Source organism: Camponotus vicinus, unplaced genomic scaffold (assembly GCF_025532165.1).
Source record: "Camponotus vicinus isolate PSW18456_S1 unplaced genomic scaffold, iyCamVici1.0 SCAF_9, whole genome shotgun sequence".
In the NCBI taxonomy this organism is placed as follows: Eukaryota; Metazoa; Arthropoda; class Insecta; order Hymenoptera; family Formicidae; genus Camponotus; species Camponotus vicinus.
The window spans coordinates 8200928-8224174 of record NW_028141981.1 but is presented as its reverse complement, the minus strand read 5'-3'; the positions used below and the strand labels follow the sequence as shown (position 1 = coordinate 8224174).

General features: G+C 36.9%; 1 protein-coding gene and 1 long non-coding RNA gene across 2 annotated transcripts in view; one reads left to right on the top strand and one right to left on the bottom strand.

The window, feature by feature from the left end:
* Positions 1-10282, top strand: part of Drgx (Dorsal root ganglia homeobox) — a 40556-nt gene extending 30274 nt beyond the window's left edge. Inside the window, exons 4-5 of the mRNA XM_083108685.1 lie at positions 1220-1641; positions 7330-10282. Of these exons, the coding sequence (XP_082964811.1) occupies positions 1220-1641; positions 7330-7834 (927 nt within the window). The 3' untranslated portion in view covers positions 7835-10282. The remainder of the gene's footprint in view (positions 1-1219; positions 1642-7329) is intronic.
* LOC145977045 (uncharacterized) overlaps positions 1-22491 on the bottom strand; it is a 46514-nt gene extending 24023 nt beyond the window's left edge. Inside the window, exons 1-2 of the long non-coding RNA XR_014440394.1 lie at positions 22150-22491; positions 21566-21608 (exon numbers count right to left, since the gene is read on the bottom strand). This is a non-coding gene — a long non-coding RNA (uncharacterized LOC145977045). The remainder of the gene's footprint in view (positions 1-21565; positions 21609-22149) is intronic.
* Positions 22492-23247: the final 756 nt, after the last annotated feature.

Below are 23247 nucleotides of genomic sequence, written 5' to 3'. Positions count from 1 at the left end.
TAGAAAAGACTACGAACCACACGTTTCAAAAATAAAAAATTTTTAAATCTTTAAAATTTTTAGTAGAGAGTAGCATCAACATATCGCAGGATTATAAAAAAAATTACTTTTTTTAATTTCTCTCGTGAAATAAAAGAACAGTATTTTATATGTTGTGAGACTATATATTATATATAATCCGCCCGTATGTAATAAATTTTCTTAATCAGCTTTTTAGTGTTTAACGGATTAATAGCTCTGATTACAAGCGACGTTCTTTTATTAGTGAGCGCACTACATGAAGATTCATTCGCGTGAAAACACAACGTTATTACATATACGTTGTCGGGACAAAAGTCGACGTTAGCGGCGGAGAACCTCTGGGTATAATAAAGTCTATTTCAGCCGGTATTATGTCAAGTTAGCCTCGTTAGCGGAACTCGAGCTTTTTAAAAAACACTCGGCCGCCGTGGTTGCTGTCGGCTCGTTGAACATGCACGGCGGAAAGTGCCCCCGGTCCCCTCCCTTCAATCCTCCCTCGTCCAACCTCTCGGACACCCTCGCGCTGCCTCAGAATATCACCCCTCCGTGCATGCAATTATCCTTGCACATTTGCGGACATTGCGAAGTGGTAGATACGACTGTCTCATTTTTGTCCTCTCCTTCTGCCTCTCATCGCTTCTCGTCGTGACTTTCGCATAACTTTTAACCCTCTCCGCACGTATGATATAGTCATATTCGATTGAGATATATCGTCGAGAATATTGAATCAACGACTTATTATAAACTTTCGCCGAGTTGGCTTTTAAGAAATTTAATTTCTCGGTATATATCGCGGTAGGATATTTATTCGCATTTGTAACGAAAATTATATTGTAGAACAGAATATGAAACATATTAAAAGCATGGAATAAAATAATTGAGCAAAGTCGGCTATTGCATTTTCAAATATCGAATGAATGAAAACTATTTCTGCGACATTTATATATCGTTGTATATTAATAATGAAAATTGGACGACACATTAGCGAATTAAATATTAGCAAGATGTAAAATGTTAATTTTCTACGAAAGGAAAATTTTTATAATTGCTTTTTTAGAAAAATTTACTCGAAGAACTAGACACTTTTGCATCAAACTAATGTCTCTTCCAAGGTTTAAAAGCCTCTATTCTAACATTATCTCCATTCTTAAGTATCAATCTTTTTCCTAATCGTAAATTTCCACATCGTAATTTCCAGGTATGGTTCCAAAATCGACGAGCGAAATGGCGTAAGAGCGAGCGGCTGAAGGAGGAGCAACGCAAGCGCGAGGGCGGGGGTGGCGGTAACGTGGAGTCGTCCGCTCTGAGCGCGCCGACGTCGTCGTCGGCGGGCCCGAGCCCCACGGGGAACGACCCGGAGGGCACCACCACGAGCAGCAGCGCAGCCGACATGGAGGACGCCGTGGCGGAAGGCATCGGAAGCGGTGCCGGCGGCGGTAGCGGCGGCGGCGGCGGCGGTGGCGGCTCCAGGAGTCCCAGCACGACTTCCGCCTCGGTCAGCCCCCGGCCCCAGCCGAGTCAGCCGTCCCTAGGTGGCGTCTCGACGCCACCGCCGACCCCCATAAGGGCGCCACTGCCGCCACCGAGCACCGTAGGGGGTCTCGGACCGCCCGCCGAGAGGTGAGCTCTTAAGCTTCGTTTGTATTTACGTCTTTAGGAAATATCTTCTTCCTCCTCTCTCCTTCTCTCCTTTATCCTCCTCCCTTTTCCTCCTTATAAACTCTCGGGCGATTTCAGCGAGCAAACGGGTGCAAGCGCCGCTGAACATGCCGGCCGGATGCTCGATACGCGCCATTAAACCACTTCTCGTGACGGCGCGCCGTCCACCGGTAAAGCCGCATCTAAACCTCCCTCTCCTTTCCCGCCCCCGCTACTGTCGTCGTCATCATCGCCACTCGTATAATCGCGATAATCGTCGCCTCGTTAAACTGTAACTTCCAGAGTCTATGGCGAAGCAAAGAGAAAGAGAGAGAAAGAGAAGTAGAGAGTAGGGGAACGTCAGTTTTCCCTCTGCAGCTTTGTCTCGTGAAACTGAATGGCGTCTCGCATTTACGACTCGCATGTCGAAAGGAAGCGTCGAGACGCGATGAGGGAGCTAAAGAGTTTGCGACGGGTAAAAAGGTTAAAGGGCCGGCGGTTTCCAGCGGGTATGGTTGATGTCGTAATTCCGGGAGCAAGTGGATTAAAGTTTCCAAGTTATCGACAGTTGCAGTTGAAAATTTTTAGCGTCACACTAGCATGATATCGCGTTGTCAAAAATGAACATCATGCTGAATTTTTGTCCATAAACTCCCGTCACAATTAATAGACTTAACTGTGAATATAATTTTCTGCTCGTGCGATGGAAAAACAGATTTTTTTAAATATTTTTCCCATTGCGAAATGAATATATTCATTCGTTTAATACGCGCAATCTACTTGCAACATCACCAATGTGTTTGAGAAATTTATATACGTACGTATCGAGAGAAAATTTGCGCCGCATGAAATATTTCTACGAGAGTCGCGACATCGCGGATAAAGGATGAGGGAGAGAAAACCGGGCACGTTCGAGGAATCGAAAAGGGGGCGATCTATCCCGCGTTCGCGATCCTCTCTTTCCGCGAAGACAGGGAGCATTCGTTTATAATCCTCGAGATGGTGGAGACTGGCTCTCTCTCTCTCTCTCTCTTTCTACAGATCGAGGCCAGGTCGGGGACAAAAAATGCCGAAAAACATCGCGAAGACGCGTAATACGGCGCGTTAGACGGCGGGGAATGGCGACGAGGGGTCGAGAGGGAAGGGGAGGGGGAGGGGGACGAGGAGGAGGGTCGTGAGAGAAGGTAAAGAAGAAACGACAGGAAGAAGATATTCCGTCGCCGTCTCCCCGCAGTTGTAATTTATTTAAAACTGCTCGCCGTAAATATATCCCCATCATTTATTCAAAGGCACGGCGAAGCTCCTGACGGGGGCAACGCGGGGGAGGGGGGGTGGAGAGGGGGAGAGGGTAAGCTCCGCGTTCCTTCTTTCCTTAGCTTTACCTTAAGAACGGCTTCGCGGTGCTGTACAGAAGCGGATTCGCGTCGCGAGGATGTTATCTCCATCGCTAAATCGTCTCTTTGTCTCGTCCGTTCAATCTCGGAAAATCGTAGGAGCGCAAGAATTGATTACGCGTTGTCATTACAGCGAGAAGAACGTAACAAAGTTCGTTTCTTGTTAGAGCTGATTAAACGCGATCCTTCAGATGGAAAAGGGTCTAGCGGAAGAGCAAGAGTGCAAATTGCCGTTGTATATCGATTGACATTTGTGCATTGTACAGAAATTATTAATGTTCGTAGTATTGCGTAAACGGCTTTTGCGCGATAACACATCCATTTCCAAATCGTTTCCTGTCACTTTTATTACTCGCTTTAACTCGACGTTATATCCGCTATATCCGGCGGGACTGAAAGCGTTTAATGTTATTGAATTTTAAATAAAGATTTTAATGGAGTCTTATTACGCGGGAAACGCTATCTCGTCTAGGTAATATCGTAGTTATCGACTACGTTACTTATTAAGAAACGATTACAGGATAAAAAATCTAATTGTAAATATAAGTAAAATGATAAATATTAAATGGAACATAATAAAGTAGATCATAATGTAAACATCTGTAAATGAAATAACGAGCTCTAATGCGAGTTTGCAGCAATGAAAAAGACAAAATACGAAAAAAAAAATACGAGATGATGAAAATAGAAAAAAAAACCTTCAAAATTGAATTACATGAAAAATTTTTTTTCCAGAAGAATTAAAATATAAAAATTTAAATCTTCAATGGAGGAAACCCTCCCATAACATAAATCATGTTAATATAAGCGCACATAAAAAATTGTAGGAAGAAACGAATAAAATTAAATGAAGAAATTAAATCAAAGAATTAATACGGTCAATCGGCTGAAGAAAAAAAAATCACCTGTATCTCTTCTCGTATTATTCTGTTATCGTCTCTAGGGAAACCGCGCTCTACAGCATTTTTCTCCCCCAACTCTTCCTCTTCTCGAATATGCGCACGCGAAGATTATTAATCTTACATGGCTTCTCCACGAGAGATAATCTGCATTTAAACCGTCATCCCTTGTACACCGTAATTCGACACCGTAATTCGGTGCCGAGCAACGCGTCGATAAGACGCGCACCGATAAGTCGCGCTTCGTCCAAGCAACGCTGAAGCGGCTCCGACGCGGATTTATGCGGGCGCGCGCATGTGTGGGTGTGTGTGTGTGTGTATGCGCGCGGACACGCGTGCATATGCATCCGTGCGTGGGTGTGCGCGCGGAAGGCAAACGTAAGCAAGATGCACGGTAGACTACGCGGCTAATTGCCGCTAATTATCGCGCTTACCGCGGTTCGGATCTTCCTCCCGCCGCGTCGCGGTTTTCCATCTCCTCCCCCTCGCTCCTTTGCCTCCCTTCCCCGGGCAACCACCTGAAATCCGCTACTCTGGTCTCTACCGACGAACTGCAACGTCTTTCCTACCCACCCCCGCTGCTGCTCTTCCCCACTAACGACCTAAACGCCGTGGGCTGTCTACCCTAACTCCTGCCCGCTCCCACGCGTCCTCCCCCCCTGCCTCTCCTCTTCCCCGATCTCCGACTCAACTCGAGCTCGTTACATTAATTAAACAATATTTGTGATTAATATTTGAGATAATCATCAGCGCCTCAAAACAGCCTCCTCTCCTCTCGGAGGATGCGGAACATCGCGCGTGCTAATCGGATTAGCGCTTGCGAGACTGTAGCTCCTTCTCTGTCTCTCTCTCTCTCTCTCTCTTTCTCAATCTCTGTCCGCGTCTATCTATCGGCCTCTCGCTTTCTCTACGCTGAAACGCCGGTAGTTGAAATCACGCGAAATTGCGACGTCCTTTTGGCGATAATCGCACCGGTGCTTGAAATAGCGTTAATTCGCGGACGAGTTAAAGATCGTTTCCAGCATGATGATTGAAATCTCTGTGTATTTATGTGAAGCGGTAGAAGCATTAATTGTGCTATTATCGTCTAATTCACGAATAATTAAATAAAAAAGATATCATTTGAAAATAATATCATTTAGAGACAGTAAGTAATTTCATATTTTTTTAGAAGTAGAATCATGGAAGTGAAATATTTTTCTTTCGCTTGTCGGAAATTTAAGCTCTTAATTTTTAATACATGATACGATATACATATATTGTAATGTGCACATGTTACATTAAAAAAAAATGAAAATGTTTTCAAGCAGATGCAATTTTTTTCTATATGTTGAAATATATAAAAAAATATATATATCTAAAAAAAAGTATATATATACCTCAAAGAAAATCGCGAAATAATTTATATAACACACATATACTGAGAGAGAGAGAGAAAGAGAGAGAGAGAGAGAATATTTACTCCTATTTTAAATAAATATATTGCATGAAATATATGTTTCGATAAATAGCGGTCGCTGTAACACCTTTACCTATCTTTACATTTATCACGGAAATTAATCAATCGCATGACTTGATAATCGTTAATTAGAATTGGCAAAATTCCATATTTTATGGATAAAATTCATGCCAGTGATGAAAACTGACATTTTTTGGAAAAAATCGGCAAAAATTGGTCTTTTCTATTAAAAATGTTAAAATAAATATAAAACTTTTTTATCGATATTCGTTAATTGAGAGAATGTTTTCCAATTTAAGCTTTTTCTAAAATAATAAATCTGTAATAAATTAGAACGTAGCAAATATATTAGCTTTTATTAGAAGATTTATTGAAAAGTAAATATAAACCAGATCTATATTAGCAAAAGTTTTTAATTCTGCTTTAATTCTGTTACACACACACATTTTTCTTATTACATTAAAAATTAATATAAAATTTAGTAATATTTATATTTCCAAAGTATTTATTTTAAAAACTTCACGCATTAATTTGAATTAAAAAAGATTTTATTATTATATTTATATTATTTTATGAAACTATATATAATAATTAGTATTATAATTAAAACAAAAATATATTATAATTATCTTCTTGCATAAAGTTATATAAATACATTTATACATTTAATGTTATATATTTAATTATTTCCATAATTTTTGCCAGTTAGCATTGAATAAAGTCTGGGACAGTAAAAACCGGAATTACCATGTTTTTTCCATTCATTGGACTTTTCCGGCCAATCCTAATTGTAATAATTATATCATATAATTACATGTCTCGATACATTTTCGTATCTCATTTTTGCATCTCAAAATATAACAAAGCATAAAGGGTTTCTCATCAAATATCCTAATAAAACAATAATTTATAATTCCCATTCTCTTCAATTCCTATTTTCTAAATAAATATATTGCAAGAAATACTCGTCGGCTATAACTCCTCGGTATTTTTACAAATCATTAATCGCGAAAATAAATTAATTAATAGTGCGGATTAATAATCTTTAAATAGCTCTAAAAAAATGACGGTCTGTTAATATATTTATCCCAAGTATTTTAAGAAATAAATACGACGATAAATGGCTTGCGTCACTTATCTTTCCGATCGAATGGAGACGAATACCTGTATGTACAAATAATAGCGCACTAAAAACGAAATTTTTCGATATATAACAGACTGTTTTTTATTGTACAAACATTGTCCTTTCAATTGGAATAATATCCTTTAATATTATTTTGCTTTTACTTTATCTCGTTACGATTTTCTATAATATAAACGAATATGTATCATCATCACTTATTTGCCATGGTGCACACGTTATCAAAAAGAATTCCTAGGATCGTTTCGACGGTACCAAAATTGTTTCATAAGCACAGCGTGAAGCCTATGAAGAGGATATAACTGATTGCAATCGTGTTCTATTAACACATTTATTTTGATTGGAAGAGATTAATATTTACTTTGATATAATATTTGATATATTCACGAAAAGAGTGCTTTTTTTTCTATTTTTTAAAGATAATAGAAGAGCTTAAATTAAAGATTTTCAGATATTTTTTCCAACAAAATCAAAATAAACGTAATAATTGGAAATATCAAAATCACAATATATCTCCCAATGTACTATAAGATCCTTAAATTGAATGATGAGGTTTATTGACTAAAAATTTTAATTTCTCACTGATGAGTTCTCTACAATTTGAAATATTTATGACGCATCGAATATTCTTTATGCAGATGATTAAAAACCTATATTGTAATAAGCCATGTTCTTTATACTTTTTTTATATCTATATCATACATTTTAAATTAGATTTTTATTTTTATTTTCTTCTGATTTATATTAATCTTTCTTTTTTTCTCATGAAATTTTTAGCACCACGGGAATAGGCGCTGGCTTCAGGCCGGTAGAACCACCGACATCTCTCTTCTTCTCGCCTCATTTGGCCGCCCAATTTTCGCCGCCGCTCTTCAGCAACAAAATCGTCAGCAGCGCGTCGACATCGCTGACTTCGACACCGTCTCTGTGGACCACCAGCGATCAGCATCGACCGAGTAGCCTCCAGGAGATGCTGTCCTGGTCGCCAACCGGCTGGCCCGGTTCTATCTGCGGTTGCTGCAAGCCAGGTACCGCCGGCAGCGGTACTGATCTTCATCGGAGCAATAGCCTGGCCGAGTTGCGAAGAAAAGCTCAGGAACATTCGACTGCCTCGGCTCTTCTCGGCGGCCTCGCCGGTTTTCCTGGCGGTCTGCCCCTGCCTTTGCCTCTTCCGCTGCTGCCACCCTTGTTAGGTCTCTCCAGGCGACCGGAGCACCATCATCATCATCATTTGCCCGGCGTAGTGCATCAGATACAGCCAACCACCAAGGAGGATCCATAGGATCGCCTCGACGGATGCCGAAATCGTTTCGTAAACGTGGCGTAAATCCCGTCAAGGGGTTGTAAGCATCGGGTGATTGCAAAAAATCAGGAGCGATATAATAATCTCGGTGAGTTCGAATCTCGATGCTACAGAGGATAATATATCTCTGTGCGTATTTTTATAATGAGAATATGAAGAATTTCTTTTCTTGATGCCTTTTTCAAGTAGATGTTATTGGTTGAAATGATCTTTTCTATTATAATTTTATAGAATTTTTTTTATTATAATTTTATAGAATTCTTTTTATAATTCTATAGAATTTAAAATTTCTTTGGATTTAATGATTCAGTTGAATTTTCCGTCTAGAGCATCGAAAATTGTACTTTATGAGATTATGCTGCTCCTTAATCTGTACAAGTGCTTTCCTCATGATTATATTTGAGTCTTATCATATTTTTTTGAGCGAATAAAGCTTTTTTGGCGTTTTTTTGACATTGTGATAGACGAGTTTAAGCGGCTCAATTCCGGCAAGCGATGATGATTTAATCACAGTGCCGCGAGTTGATAACTTTGTTCGGTTAAATAGTTCGTTGCAAACTGTATTCATATCTTCGATTTTGTAACTTGTTAAAATAAATTATTATTATGATGCGCCTATTAAGAACTTGCGCACTTTTGATAGAAAATCTTATTTTAAATCGTAGAACACGCTGCTTTTTAGAAGTATGAGGTTTCCGTTTGAAGCAAATTCGACAATCAATTCCATTTTCATTTATATAATACAGAAAATCGATTCCATAAAACATATTTTAGCCTAAATCTTTTTTTATGAAAGTTACTAATGTTTAAATTTAAGTAGTACACGGGTTAAGTAGTACACGTATTTTTTTTATTATTCTTGACATTTTTTCTTAACTTTCTACCTTTTTCAGTTTAATAAAAAGTGGAAAAGAAATAAGATTACATTTTAATACTCGTTAAATATGCAATAAACTGTTGAATAATGCAGCACTATCAATTTGCAAATTACTTTGTTATAATTGCGGACGAGATGTAAATAGGCAACCTTCATCACAATAATCTTCAGTAGTATTCACAGACATAAACGTTCTTCTTATATATATAATCAACAATAATGTCCAAATCTTCATTCTAGGCTACTCAGTGATATTTTATTTATTGCCTTAACTTGCGATGCAAACATATTTATATCACTGCAACTACTTCCAATGAATATTGTTATGCAAAACATTCAGTTCCAGACACAGCAAGATTGGCGAATTTGTTATTTACAAGTGAAGACAATTCTTAAAAAAAAAACTACAAGAAGAGGAGACTAGATTTCAATTTGACATGTTAAATTTAAAACGTCGCGATTTGTATATAATGGAAATAATAGAAATTTGGAGCAAAAAACCGATACGATAAGATCGATTCACATTGTACGACAATATATTATACATTATATTATAATACAATGACGGAATGTTCTTTCATAATATCAAATGTATTTGTGTTTACATGTCATTTTATATGATTTAATATGTGAATGTGTATACTCGTTATTGTGGAAAAATTTTTCACCGTTTCGTGTTGTATCATATAATGTGAATCAGTCTTAAAGTATGTCGAAACTTATACAAAGATGTATAGCCAAGTGTTTGCGAAAAAATGGTTTCGTTTCCTTCCACGCGAGAGAAAGAAGACGCGACGGACCAACACGTGCCTGATGCGCTGTATATTCAATCGCTCGATATGCTCGACCAGTCGATTCGTTCAACCTACGCGAATAGGCTCGAGTGTGTGTGCATTCATTATAACATTCCTATAGGAACGGGATTTGAAACCGGTATAATCTTAAATTCGATCTTATTAAATCGAAAGAGAAAAATAAGAAAATCACTGTTGATGTTTCAGCGATGTTTCTTTAATCAAATTGATTTCATTACGATTATATCGGTTTTAATTTCCGACTACAAATAACGCGAGGAAACTCGTCTCGAGTCGGCTACTACTCTTATATGCCTTAAAAAAAGAAAAGAAAAAGAAAAAGTTCGGCGACATGGATCGATTTCAGATTTTTGTCAGGTAACACGTAGCGATTATTAATCATCAAATCACAAGATCGGTCATTTCTTCTTAATTTCTTTAAATTAAGAAGAAACGATCGCAGGTAAGAGTGAGTGTATGTACGGATTTGATTTGATGCCATGCGTGAATTCGATGAGAGAAAGTGATAACGAGAAAAAGATATAATTCCGTTTAATTTCACTGCATTTTCGCGAAGCGAGAGGCGTAGAAGCGAGAGCGGACGTAGTTATTTGTAGAGACCTGTATATTACCTCCCGATAAATAGTCATTGCTAATCAAAGATAGTCTAATAAAAGGTATATTGTAAGGTAGCGATTACACTATGTAGTCAGAACTGTGGTAGTGATATATCGAATAAACTTGTTCTCTCATGAATCCGGTGTACGAATCATTTCCTCGCATAATTATTTCATTTATCCTTGTAGAGAGTTTGGAAAAGAGTATTCGAACTTGATTATTATACACTTCGCTCCGAGATCGATCGGTTTATCGTCCATCCTGAAAATTCCGATTCCGTAACTTACTTTACCGCTATCGCGGGATTACATATCGCAGATATCGTTCCGCGATTTGATCTCGATGCAATAAGTATTCCATCTTCGTGTCCGCCAATGGCATTCCAGCCTCGCGAAAAGTACCCTCTTGATTCCATATAGACTAGAATAATTGTACCTTAACTGAGAACAGCCGAGACAACACCGGAGTAAAAACACAGGAGTTAGAAGAAACAATGTAACATCGCGGAGGAAAAAGAAAGACGGAAGAGAGGTAGCCTCGGGAGTAGAAGCGGAACGCAGCGAAAGAGGCAGGAGGAAAAAAGAGAAGAAGCGGGACGCAAGTCGGTGAAAAGGGCGAAGGGGGTGTTGGCAATCAATGCTCCTCATAAGAAAAGCTCGCCCTCTCTTATGGGATCAACCCTCCTCAGGGATACGCGGCGAGTCTTCTCGCGGGGTAAAAAGGAAGGAGAGAAAGAGCACGCGGAGGGGTAGATAGGAAGAGACGGGAAGGAAGGGTGGTGCGGGAGGGCGAGATGGAGAAGCGAGCGAGGGGGTTGTTCCCGGCTCGACCAACCAGCAGCAAGACGCCATTGATCGGCACGTGGCTCCCGGTTGGTGCAACGGATTCCACCGGGAGTGGAAGGGAGGCAGCTCTTGTGCCTCCACGGCGGCGACGGCGGAGGTGATAGTGGTGGTGGCGATGGCGAAGAAGACGGAGATGGTGGTTAGAGAGAGGAAAGGAGGCAACCACCCCGATGGAAGACAGAAGAGCTTGCAGGCAGGATGCAGGAAAGGGAGGTGCGCGGGGGACGAGCGTTCTGCACACTCCGTTACACTTACTGGTAAACCGTATTAATCAACGACATCATGGTTTATCCCCCATTCCTCTCCGCGCACCCACCTTCCTTAACCTCCTCTCCTACTTTCACCTTCTCCTCTCGCTTCCGCTCCTTCCTCGTTTCCTCCCCCTTCTTATCCCGCTTCGCCGCCACCTCGACGTGCTCCATCGCGATCTATAGCACCGACGTAACCTTACAGCTTACAGCACCCTTGCCTGGCGTGGCGCGAGATGAAGGCGAGACGGAGAAAACGACGGGTTAGGAAGACGAGGGAGGGAGGTTGAATCAAGGCGCCGGGCCACTTTGGGAGAGGCGATCGACGCTTAACGATGTCTCTCGATACCCATTACGTGGCTAGCCGGGATTCAACGAGCCGGTACCGTCGACTCTCTCGCGTCATTGTACACCGAGAGCGGACTCGGGCAGAAAAATCCGATTGATCCCGCTGTACCCTATTCCGATAACATTCCTTCCTCGTAACTTGCCGGAATCGGTGGGCGGATTTTGCGGATACTCTCTCCTCTACCTCCCCCGTTTCCGCTCCCGCCGCCGCGCCATTGGTTAGCGGTCCTTTACAATTCAGGCAACGCGCGCGAGTATCCTTTTTACGGCAAACGCGATCTCCGCGGCGATACGAATAAAATAACCGCGATAGCTGCTGCCATTTCCTGCAGAGGCGAGTCCTGCAAAGATTCGACGGAAAAGTGGCGTTCTCTGTTGAATGACGAACGCGAGTAAAATTGAATTTCTTTTTTCTTCCTTTTAGAAGTAGATTAGCTAAGGAACATGTATGAGAAATATTTGAAAAAATAAAGAGAGAGCGCCTGACACACATTTTTCTTAAAGAGCCTATTTTTGTTTTATAAAATATAAGCAAAATGGAAACATTTAACAAAAGAATAAATCGAAAGAAACACTCAATCTCTTTTTTTATAATTTTTATACAATTTGCTAGTCAAACAATCGATCAGTTATGATAATCTATTTTAATATATATATGTAATAACCGAGATTATTACTTGAAAATAACATTATTATCTCCCGCAATCTTAAAAATCTCTGGACGATTATAAATTTCCATCTTCGGTATTAAATAATTCTTCAATTAAAAGATCACAATATGAGAAATTAATTCTTTTCGTTTATTCTCTCAACAATCGGTGTCTTCGATAAAACGCGCGAGATTGGTATCAATCTCAATCCAGTCACGAGAGAGAAGGCGGGGTGGGGTCGTTTTAATCGGGCTCGAGTAACTGATTTTCGAGTATCACGAGATTCGCGCTTCACGGAGAGAAGATGGTTGAGGCTGCCTGACGCCAGTAGACAGTGATTAATATCGCGACGTCGTCTGGCGTCTCTCTTCCCGAGCCCCCTGTCCGTTCCCTCTTCCTCCCCCTCGCGCAAATGCATGCGTAGGGTCGTGCGGGAGGGCGTGCTCTGTTTCATCCCTCTCTTCCTCTCTCTCTCTCTCTTTCTCTCTCCCTCTTTCTCCATCCCGCTCACCCCTGCGCCACCATCTTTCCCCCCTCCGTCGCGAAGCGCACTCCGCGGTAAAAGGTTTTACGAAATTCATTGTCAGGCAATTTGCATGTCAAAGCCGCTGAGAAACGCGGCGCTCCAGGACCCGGCGACGGCGACGGCGGCGGCGGAAGCAGCAGCAGCAGCAACACCAGCAGCAGCAGCAGCAGCAGCGGCGGCTGTAGCTTCACGCTTTACCGTCCCGAGAAGAGAAGAGAGATGAGAAGCAGAGAGCGTGGTGTCTGTCTCTACCCTTCTCGGGCTTCGTTCGCGCCGCGTCGCCACTTTCAGCCCTGATGGAATTAGGGGAAAAATAAGGCCACTTTGCGCGCGCGACGTCGCGAACGAAGGCAATTGTTTATTAGACGGCCCGACATCTTTCGCCACCCGTGATATCTCTGTATTAACGATGTTGCTCGGTCCTTTCAATTATTAAGACATATTCTACCGCTGAGGTAATTACTTTAAGTAATTAAAATGATAAATGTAATAATAATGATGACAATTTATAGCAACAACAGATTGTAAATTTTATTTTAATAGTATATATATATGTTAGATTAATTTCTAACGTGAATATTCTTTGCATACTTCTGCCTCTCTATTATTTTTTAACAAGTAGAATATTAAAATATTTCAATTTTCATCTTAAAAGCTCTCCGGCATCTTTCTTAACTTTTTCCGCAGACTCTCTTATTCCTCCTTATAAGAAAACGTTTTAATATGATTAAAGCTCTAAAATGAAAAAAGGAGGAAAAACTTTATTGCAAGCCTGCAATGGATAACAAATATATTTTTATCCTATTGTTTTATTCATCGGGCCCAACCCTTTTAGCTTAATACTCTTTACTCGGAGAAGTTCTATTACTTATCTTGGTATAAATGTATGAAAAAGGAGAAAGAAATAATAGTAAAATTTGAAATATGTATATTAACGTTCATACAATTTGCGACGTTAATAGCATATACGTCGTTAAAACGAGGGATCCGAACGTTTCGCTGGACAAAGAGGAAGAACGCGAGAGAAAAAAAAGAGGGAGAGAGAGAGAGAAAGATAGTCGGGAGATTCTGGGATATTCTTTTCTTCGATATAACGCCTTATAAAGAATAAAGCCACGGGCGCGAGGGCGAGCGGAGAATTTATTGAGGTTGTCTGGCGAAACTAAGGGGATCAGAAGCAGCAATGATTTTCAATTTTCGAATCCACTTCGCGGCCGTTCCTTCGTTCTCCTTCGACTCGGCGGGGGAGAGATCAGATCGACATATCTGGTTCACGTGTAACGTATACAGGATAGACGTAATCCCGCCCGCGGGAAAAACTCGTTCTCTCGCTTCTCGCCGTCCCGTTATATTCCATCGGCCGGATTTCAGATTCCGCGCGCGCTTGTTAGGAAGTACCCGATATCTATTGGTCCGACGATCTCATTTATTTTGTTGGTCTAATTTAAATAATTCTTGCACTTTGATTACGATTAAGGACCTCATTTTCGAAATCCATAATATTCGTATTAAAAAAATACATGACAGATCGTGAGTAACGAAGCTTTCAAATAACAGTAGTTTGAAATTGATTTCTTCGACATTATACTTCTCGAAAAAGTAAATTATTCTTTTTCAATAAAGATTATTAGCTTTTCACACGCATTATAAAGTATTAACACAGAGATAAAAATTTAATAAATAAAAGAAATACAAATAGTTACTTATTTTATGAGAAAAATCAAATGTTACGCATACAATTTAAAAAGTATGAAAAGATAGGAAAGGATAGAAAAAGAAATAAAGAATTGAAAAAGTAGATCATAGTTGTAAAATCATCTAATAATTGTCAAGTTTCATGCTATCTCGCAAATTCAGTTAATTTATGAGAAATTGTATACAATTTTTTCTGTTGTTATGTTGCTAAGTATTGTGGATGTAATTTTTTAACTTTACTTCCTTCGTAAATGAATCAGATTCAATCTCTTATCTGGTTCAGTCTCAAAAATCCCTAAATCAAAGTCGAACTTGAAAGCGATAAGTTTTCGCAATTTGATTGCAAATTTTTTTAATCCCCAAAATAAATGAGAGATTGATTTTTAGTGTATGTATTTTGATTTTTTCGCTCTTATTAAAACTATATATTTTATTGTATGCGTATATTTTTTATTTTTTATTTGAAATAAATGAGTGACAATTATAATTTCTTTTCCCCTCATTTATGTATATTTACAAATTTCAATTCATACATTACACATTCTTTGAAATGCATTTACTGCGTATTATCAAATTAAATATTAATTAAACCGCGATATTAAATTGTGTAAAAATAAAGAATTAAAAATCAAAGTCAAATATTTTATAATCTCTATATAAGCTTTAGGACTGGAGAAAAATTTATGAATTCGAATTTCATGCTGTTAATTTTATGACTGTTTAATCAACAAACTAGAATCAAATTTATATAGAGATAAAGATATATTTAATTGGAAATATTATTTGAGAATAGATGTGTATAATGATAGTTAACTTTAAACAGTTGTCTCTTTCGTTTGTCACGAGACAATGCCATGTACACTTTTCATTCAATTTCAGGCAGATGAGGAAAAACTTATCGCTTGGGAAAACCGCAAAATTTCCGAATTCTCCTTGTGTAGCGAGCCTGAAAATAGAGCGAAATGCTAAACGATTCGATCGACGGCACGTGGCGGCCGGTGCCATGAAAGGCGAAGACGCGAAAATGATCGGGGAGCGGCGCGGTCCCTAATGGAATTATAAATTCAATACCGGCCGGCGTGGCGCACCTGAGTCTGTTTCCTGGTATCCGGGTAGATTTTCTCGCTCTGGATGCTCACGTGTGTGTTGCATGTATGTGTATATATGTGTGTACGCGCGGATAGAGCGTTCCGCTAGTAGTAGGCAGATAGTGACTTGCGTACTCGTGTATCGCTGCCACCGTCGTAATTGCTATCCTAATAATTGTCATGGTGTACGCGCAGCATACCGCAGCCTGTGTCCTGCACCGTGTGTGTTTCCAGGGTAAATGATGGCCCGCTATCCAATCTACGTTCATCGAACGAAACCGCGTAACCGGCTGAAGATTAGTCGCATATATGGGAACGCGCGTGTGTGTGTGTGAGTATGTATATAAATGCTCGCATGAATCACTCGCGGCGCGTTTCTAATTGCGGATATTATTATCGTGCGAGAATCGATCGTCAATGAAAATGAGAGAGAGAGAGAGAGAGAGAGAGAGAAAGAAAAGAGAAGAAGAGAAAAAGAGTGATGGAAATTGTCAAGCTTTATAATTTTTTTGAGATTTTTTACAAATGCTTCATTTATTTTAAACTACAAGTCTTTATTATACATATAAACTAAGTTACTGTGCTTCTCTTTATATACATATACATATATACATATAAAGAGAAGCACAGTGACTCCGTTTATATATAAAGACTTATATATAAAATGAATAATAAATAATATAGATTTAAATATATTAATATAATAATAAAGATATAAATTAATCATATGTATTAAAGATAGAGAAAAAAGGAAATTTATTGCTGCTTTTGCCACGTGAAGGAATTATGTTGGTGTAATAATATTATATATCGGATAATTGAATACTTATTATACGATTACGTGGCGATGCGAGTGAAGAAGAAAATTAGCGAATTTGTTGACTCACTACACTATACTGCATATTCATTACTATTACATATTATTACATAAAATCACGTGAATTATTAGATACTTGATAAACTCGTTGGATGTAACGAATATGGGAATATGAATATTATTAGAGTTACTAGAGCAAATAAACATCGGTAAACCCCTAAAATAATTGAATTAAATTAACAATTTTGCCAATTAAAGATGTAAGAGAAATCATTTACTTTCACAATAAATTGATAAAACGCGTCATCACACAAGTACAAAAATTGAAAAATGTTTATAAAATGTAACATAAAATATTCTCTTATAAAATTTGTTCTTTTATAAATTACAATATTTGTACGTGTGCAAATGATGAAATTACGTCCGACATCATCATCTTTATATCCAACACATGTTCTTGCTATAGTTGTACGTTTTAGCGTGTTTGAATAGCAAATGCAGCCTCCAATAGTTCGAATATTGTATGCTTACTCGAAAATTGATAGATCCTTATTTTGTTGCTTTAAAATCAATGCTACGCATAGACATTCCTATCTTCAAGTAGCTCATACGTGTTAGGTCATATCCCTCACTACGGTCGTATTATCGAGATTGGGCTCACCTCCTTCTACTCTCCCCGCTCACCCTCTTTGCCAACCGGTCATCAGCCCCCTCTCCTCCCTCCCTCTCTACGGTTCTGTAGCCCCAATCACACCGGCAGCCGCTAAGTGCGATCCATTACGCGTAATGGAATGCGCCAATTATAACATTTGCTGAATAATTGGCGGACGCTCGGCTGCGCCTGCCGATGGTGCAGGCCGGCACACAGGGTATATACGCAGAGGTGGCTGAAAGGGATAACGGGAGTGAGTAGGGTGGAGATAGCTGGTGGGTGAGAGGTTGTGTGGCGTCCGCGCTCGATACTCGCGCGCATACACGTATGTATGCACGCGTACATACACACGTACGCGCGGGTTGCACGGTACAAACATCAAATAAATCATTTAATAAATTTTGCGGAAGTGGTGGTGGTGCTGATGGTGGCGGCGGCGGCGACGATGCTGGTGGTGGTAATGATGAACTCTAAAAGGCTAGTCCGTTATTTTGTAGCGACGTTCACGAGCGCCGTCAATGACGGCTAATTTTTTGTTTCCTGTTTTTTTTTCCTCACATTTATTGACGCGACACGTAATAACGGCGACAAATAATTATTATTTAATTTTCTCGTTCTTTTATTTTTGCTCGAAACGTGGGATATAATAAATATCAATACGTCTCAATACTTTCTGAGAGGGTACATTGCAGAAATGGATTAGTAGAAATGTAGAGAGAAAAGGAAATAAAGAAAGAGAGTGAAGAGATTCGAGAACGAGGGATGCTCGACACGAGATCAATATCGTAATAACGCGATTAAGATAATTAATAAAAAATGATGTAGCAACATAATGTGAATAATGATGTACTGCGAGAGCAAGAAAAATGATATAAAAATAAAAGTGTGATTAAAGAAAAATTATACGAAAATTATACATCTAACAAAAATCATCTTTTATAATAATTTCTTTGAATTGTGACTCTTGTATTCTGCAAAGTATCGCGAAATATTATATATTGATAAAGTATTGAGGCAAAAAAAAATAAAAAATTACGGTAAATATGATGTTTCATTAAAAAAAAAAAAAAAAAAAACGAAACTATATTAAAAACCTACGTTAAAACTACAGTATTCCTGCCATATTTTTGCAATATTAAATCAAAAACATATTTTTTATATACTCGATTCTATAATGAATACTTTTATAGAACGCGCGCATCGTTCAATTTCCCGCTCTGACTCTGAAAATATTACGCGTGTTTTAAAACATATACGCTCCACTAGTAACGCAATTTTTCAATTATATCAATTAACTCTTCAAACATTTACATTGGTCTCTCTCTCTCTCTCTTTCTCTTTCTCTCGAATTTTCCCGCATTTTTTTCGCCTCTACTTCCACAGATTTCACATCGACAGCCCGTAGATAAACTTGATCTACGAAAAAAGAAAAAAAAAACGAGTCGCGTGTTACAACAAATCCGATCTGAGAACGTCAAAGAGCGCGGCACGATTAGGATCCTCATGCGAAATTGATGCTAATTGGTTAATCCGGCTGTATTTACGGAGAGTAAATAAAAGGTCGGTATTTTCACTTCCTCTCTACCCCTCCCATGTATAACGTCAGATATCGGTATAATATTCCGCCCTCCGTCCCCGCGTGCGACGAACACACACAACATCGTCACCATCGTTGGGGATGCGTAAAAACGACGCTCATGTACATGGCAACGTATGTGCAGTCTATAATCGAGTTATGCACGCCGCATTTTTTCCATCAGCCCCGGCTCTCCCGTCGATCAAAGTGCGCGCGGGGGAAGGGAGGGTATGCATAAAACGTTAGTAATGCATCCCGATGTGTATATAAAATGCGCTACTCGCGTTCGTGCAACGCGATACATCAAACGGTTTATAAATCAAAACTTATAAAAAATTTTTGCGTATATGACATTACGTGTGATATAACGCCGCGCGTTTTCAACGTTTACTATGCCGGGGCGCGCAATTAATGCTCTCGATATAACCCGTTCCCGGCCGAAAACATTTTTGGTAGTAAGTAATCGAGCCGATCGTCCGCTTCATTTGTGTTTGCCCGCCCACATAAAATGTTGAAAGTTTTCGAAAGTGTTATAATAAACATCATTGTACTTGTTACGCGTAGCATTTTTAGATATTTATAGATGGAGGACGTTTTATTACTGGTAAATTTATTTCGATTGACGATTCAGACATAAGATTAAAGAATTAATCCTCTCGACTTTTTAGCTTTATTGATTCCTCGAATATTGAGAGTAATTCATTTATTATTTATTATATTTATATATTATTATAATTTTTTTATATAAATATAAAATTAATAAGTTGTGTATGAATGAATATAGGCTATGAAAAAGATAATTATATCTCTCAGAGCGTTTTCTTTATTAAATTATTTTAAAATATGCACTATGTAATTCGCGCGTGTGAAATATTTCTTGACTTTCTTTAATGTACGTTTGTAATATATATATATATATATATATATATATATATATATATATATATATATATATATATGTATGTATATTAAAAGAGATCTTTGAGTATTGACTTTTTTGCATTAGTTTACGTAATATTAAACTATGGAATATGATATATAAAAAGGGCAAGCCAAAACATATCTCAAATTATATTAAAAAATATTTGAAATGATAAAAGAAGGGGATATTAATATAAATATATATATCGAAATATATATTAATGATCTTTTCTATTGGGTTCTTTATAAATGCTAATTTAGTTTTATTTTATATAAATACATACAAAGCATCTTTTACCCGATATTATTCATCATTCATGAGGTATGTATAATATGTAGAAACTTAAATTTAATTTAATTTAATTAAAACCTAAATAGAAATTTTATATTCGAGATATGTTAATATTTTATTTGTAACAGTTCTATTATAGATAATTATTTAAAAGTTTACATTCACGATTTATGTAAATTTTCACAGAAAATAAGAGTTTTTGAATAACATTTTAAATTACATGGAAGTTACGTTTAATTCGAGAGATATTGCGTTTTAAAATATAAAAATTTGCCACATAATTGCAAATGCGTACGATTCAAAAACCTATGTTTTATAATATATATATATAAATCAAACTGAATTATGAGAGTATGTACTTGTAAATTATTATCAAAACTGTTACAAATGAAATAGCAACACTTTGAAAATACAAAATTTCTAAATATTTAATTTTCTTCATAATATTCTCTTGTGTCTCTTGGACGAAGGTATTAGAAATGTATACACCGTATGTATTTATATGTAATATTTTAGCTATATTAATATATACTATATATACAGGGTGACCCATTTTAACTTAGGCAGCCAAATAACTCGAAAAATAAGCAAGATAGAGAAAAATGTTTTAGACAAAAGTTGTATGGTTTCGAGGGGGCCATAAGATGGTATCATTGGTTTGACCTTGAAGAGTCATTTGAAGGTCACGTGAAGGTCACTTCAATTTTTTTAAATGGAACATCCTATATATTTTTGTACATTCTTGTAGCTCATCTCGAGAGCTTTCCAAAACACTATAATTAAGTACATTTTCGTTAAGTACTTTTTGAGTTATGAGGCTTGAAATAATTTCTTAATTTTACATAAACCGTAAAATATCTTGTAAAATATTCATTTTTCGATTACCTTACCTTAATAGTTTTATGTACAAAATAATGAGAGGAATCAATTGGTGTAAAGAAAACACATAGTTGTTTCGAAGAAAAAATATGTAATTTGCAATTAACAATTCCATATTTTTTCTTAAAAACAACTATGTGTTTTCTTTACACCAATTGATTCCTCTCATTATTTTGTACATAAAAGTATTAAGGTAAGATAATCGAAAAATGAATATTTTACAAGATATTTTACGGTTTATGTAAAATTAAGAAATTATTTCAAGCATCATAACTCAAAAAGTACTTAACGGAAAGGTACTTAATTATAGTGTTTTGGAAAGCTCTCGAAATAAGCTACAAGAATGTACAAAAATATATAGGGTATTCCATTTAAAAAAATTGAAGTGACCTTCACGTGACCTTCAAATGACTCTTCAAGGTCAAACCAATGATACCATCTTATGGCCCCCTCGAAACCATACAACTTTTGTCTAAAACATTTTTCTCTATCTTGCTTATTTTTCGAGTTATTTGGCTGCCTAAGTTAAAATGGGTCACCCTGTATATATATATTACTTTTATAATATTTTTATATTCTTAATTTGATTTTTTAAATATATACTATAATAATCACGTATAAGGAATAAAAAATGGAATTAAATCTCAACAATTTCAAATTACATAAACAAATAATATAAGATATTTTGCAGCTTTTATCAAATTTGCAAATCTAAAGTTTTATGTACTAATAATCGAGAAAATTTAATTTCTTTCTAGTTCATTTCTAATATACATTCCGCTTCTTATACGTATTATTATATGTATGATATAATTTTTACTGATCTACATATTAAAGAGACTGATCTAGTCTCTAATTGAAATAGGAAATAATTTGGTACTCACCGATATGATAAACAGCGAAGAGATTCCAATATACTACGTTGATCTGTAAAATATAAATATATCCAAATTATACATATAAATATATAAAACAATGATTACAGTAATTTATATTTTAGAAAATATTTATTATGCATAAATTAAATTTTTTATTTAAATATTTTCTTAAAAAATTTAATAAAAGAAAAATAACAAAATTTCTCCAACAAATTTTTACTAGATATACATTTTTTAAAAAAAATTCTATGAAAATAAAAATTTTCAATTCATATATAAGTAATATAAATAACACAATAATATAGATAAAATATAAATATATAAATAATATATGATATATAATTAATATAAATAAATAATAATTAATATAAATAAATAAGTAATTAATATATAAATTAATATAAATAATATATGTATATATTCTTTATATCTTGTAAATAATTACTGTAATATTATAATAATTCCTCCTTGAAAGGTTATATCTTAAGATTATAGTAATAATTCATTCATTTATTCATTCTGTTTCTCTTTCATTCTTCAAAAAAGTAATAAATAATAAATCAAATAGATTATGAAAAAAAATTGCTTACCCGCATGCAATTGCTCCGCCATCTTCTCTTCTCCTCCTTCCTTTCCTCTCCTTCTCCTCTCGTCTTCTTGTCTCCACTGTTCCTTCAAGTTCACCAACAACTACCACTACAATCGTTCCTCCACTTTCTCAACACTCGATGCAGAAACACTACATATTACAATCGCGCGATACTTTGTACGACACTCCACGACGTTAATCACGCGCGACGCGCACTTTATTACATCGAGGCGGAAGAATAACGTGAAAAAAGTACGTAGGGAAAAAGATTGCGCCAAGCTACGCGCGACACCTGCACGACTAATTGGACGAACGACGCAGGGAATTCGAAAATTGCGCGACCAATTTCACGCGTCACCCGCCGCGGCGATGCTACACCTGTTGCTCCTAACTGCACTTTCGCACACACTATCCGCACTTTAAATAAATAGTTCTTTAAATAAATACGTTGACGCGTTTTAGAACGATTACTTTCTTGTATTATAATACGAGAGAATAAATACACGAGTCATAATTCATGGTAAATATCCGCGGGAAGTACAATACCCAGAAATGTGAAATCATCATCTTTGCTCGCGCGTGAGATCTCGATCAAATTAATTATATATTCTAATATTATCGATATATAAATACTGAATGCTACATGATTAATAAGCGTTAAAAAATAAGATTTGTATGTTATTTCGTATCTCCCGAAAATGGTTTAAATGAGCAAATTATTATACATTTAAATTCAAAAATTCGTAGTAATTATACGAAATATTCTAATCGACAAGCATCATTAAAGAAATATTTATCTCCTTAAGTTATATTCTAAAACATTTCCTCTCTGAGACAAGTTTTATTCAAAATCAATCGAAAACATTCGAGCAAGTTTCCGAAATCGAGTAATTTTTTCTTAGAAAGGACATTCTGGAACGTGATATGTAAATATGAAACAATAGGTTATAATTTTCTACTTGTTCCAAATCTTACTTTTGACTGTGAATAAATTGCTGAGATATCTGTTTCGACAAATATCTGCTTTAAATGATCATCCTCTCGATGTATTTATAAATCGTGGGAATCAATTATTCGCACGGACTGAGAAATAATCGTG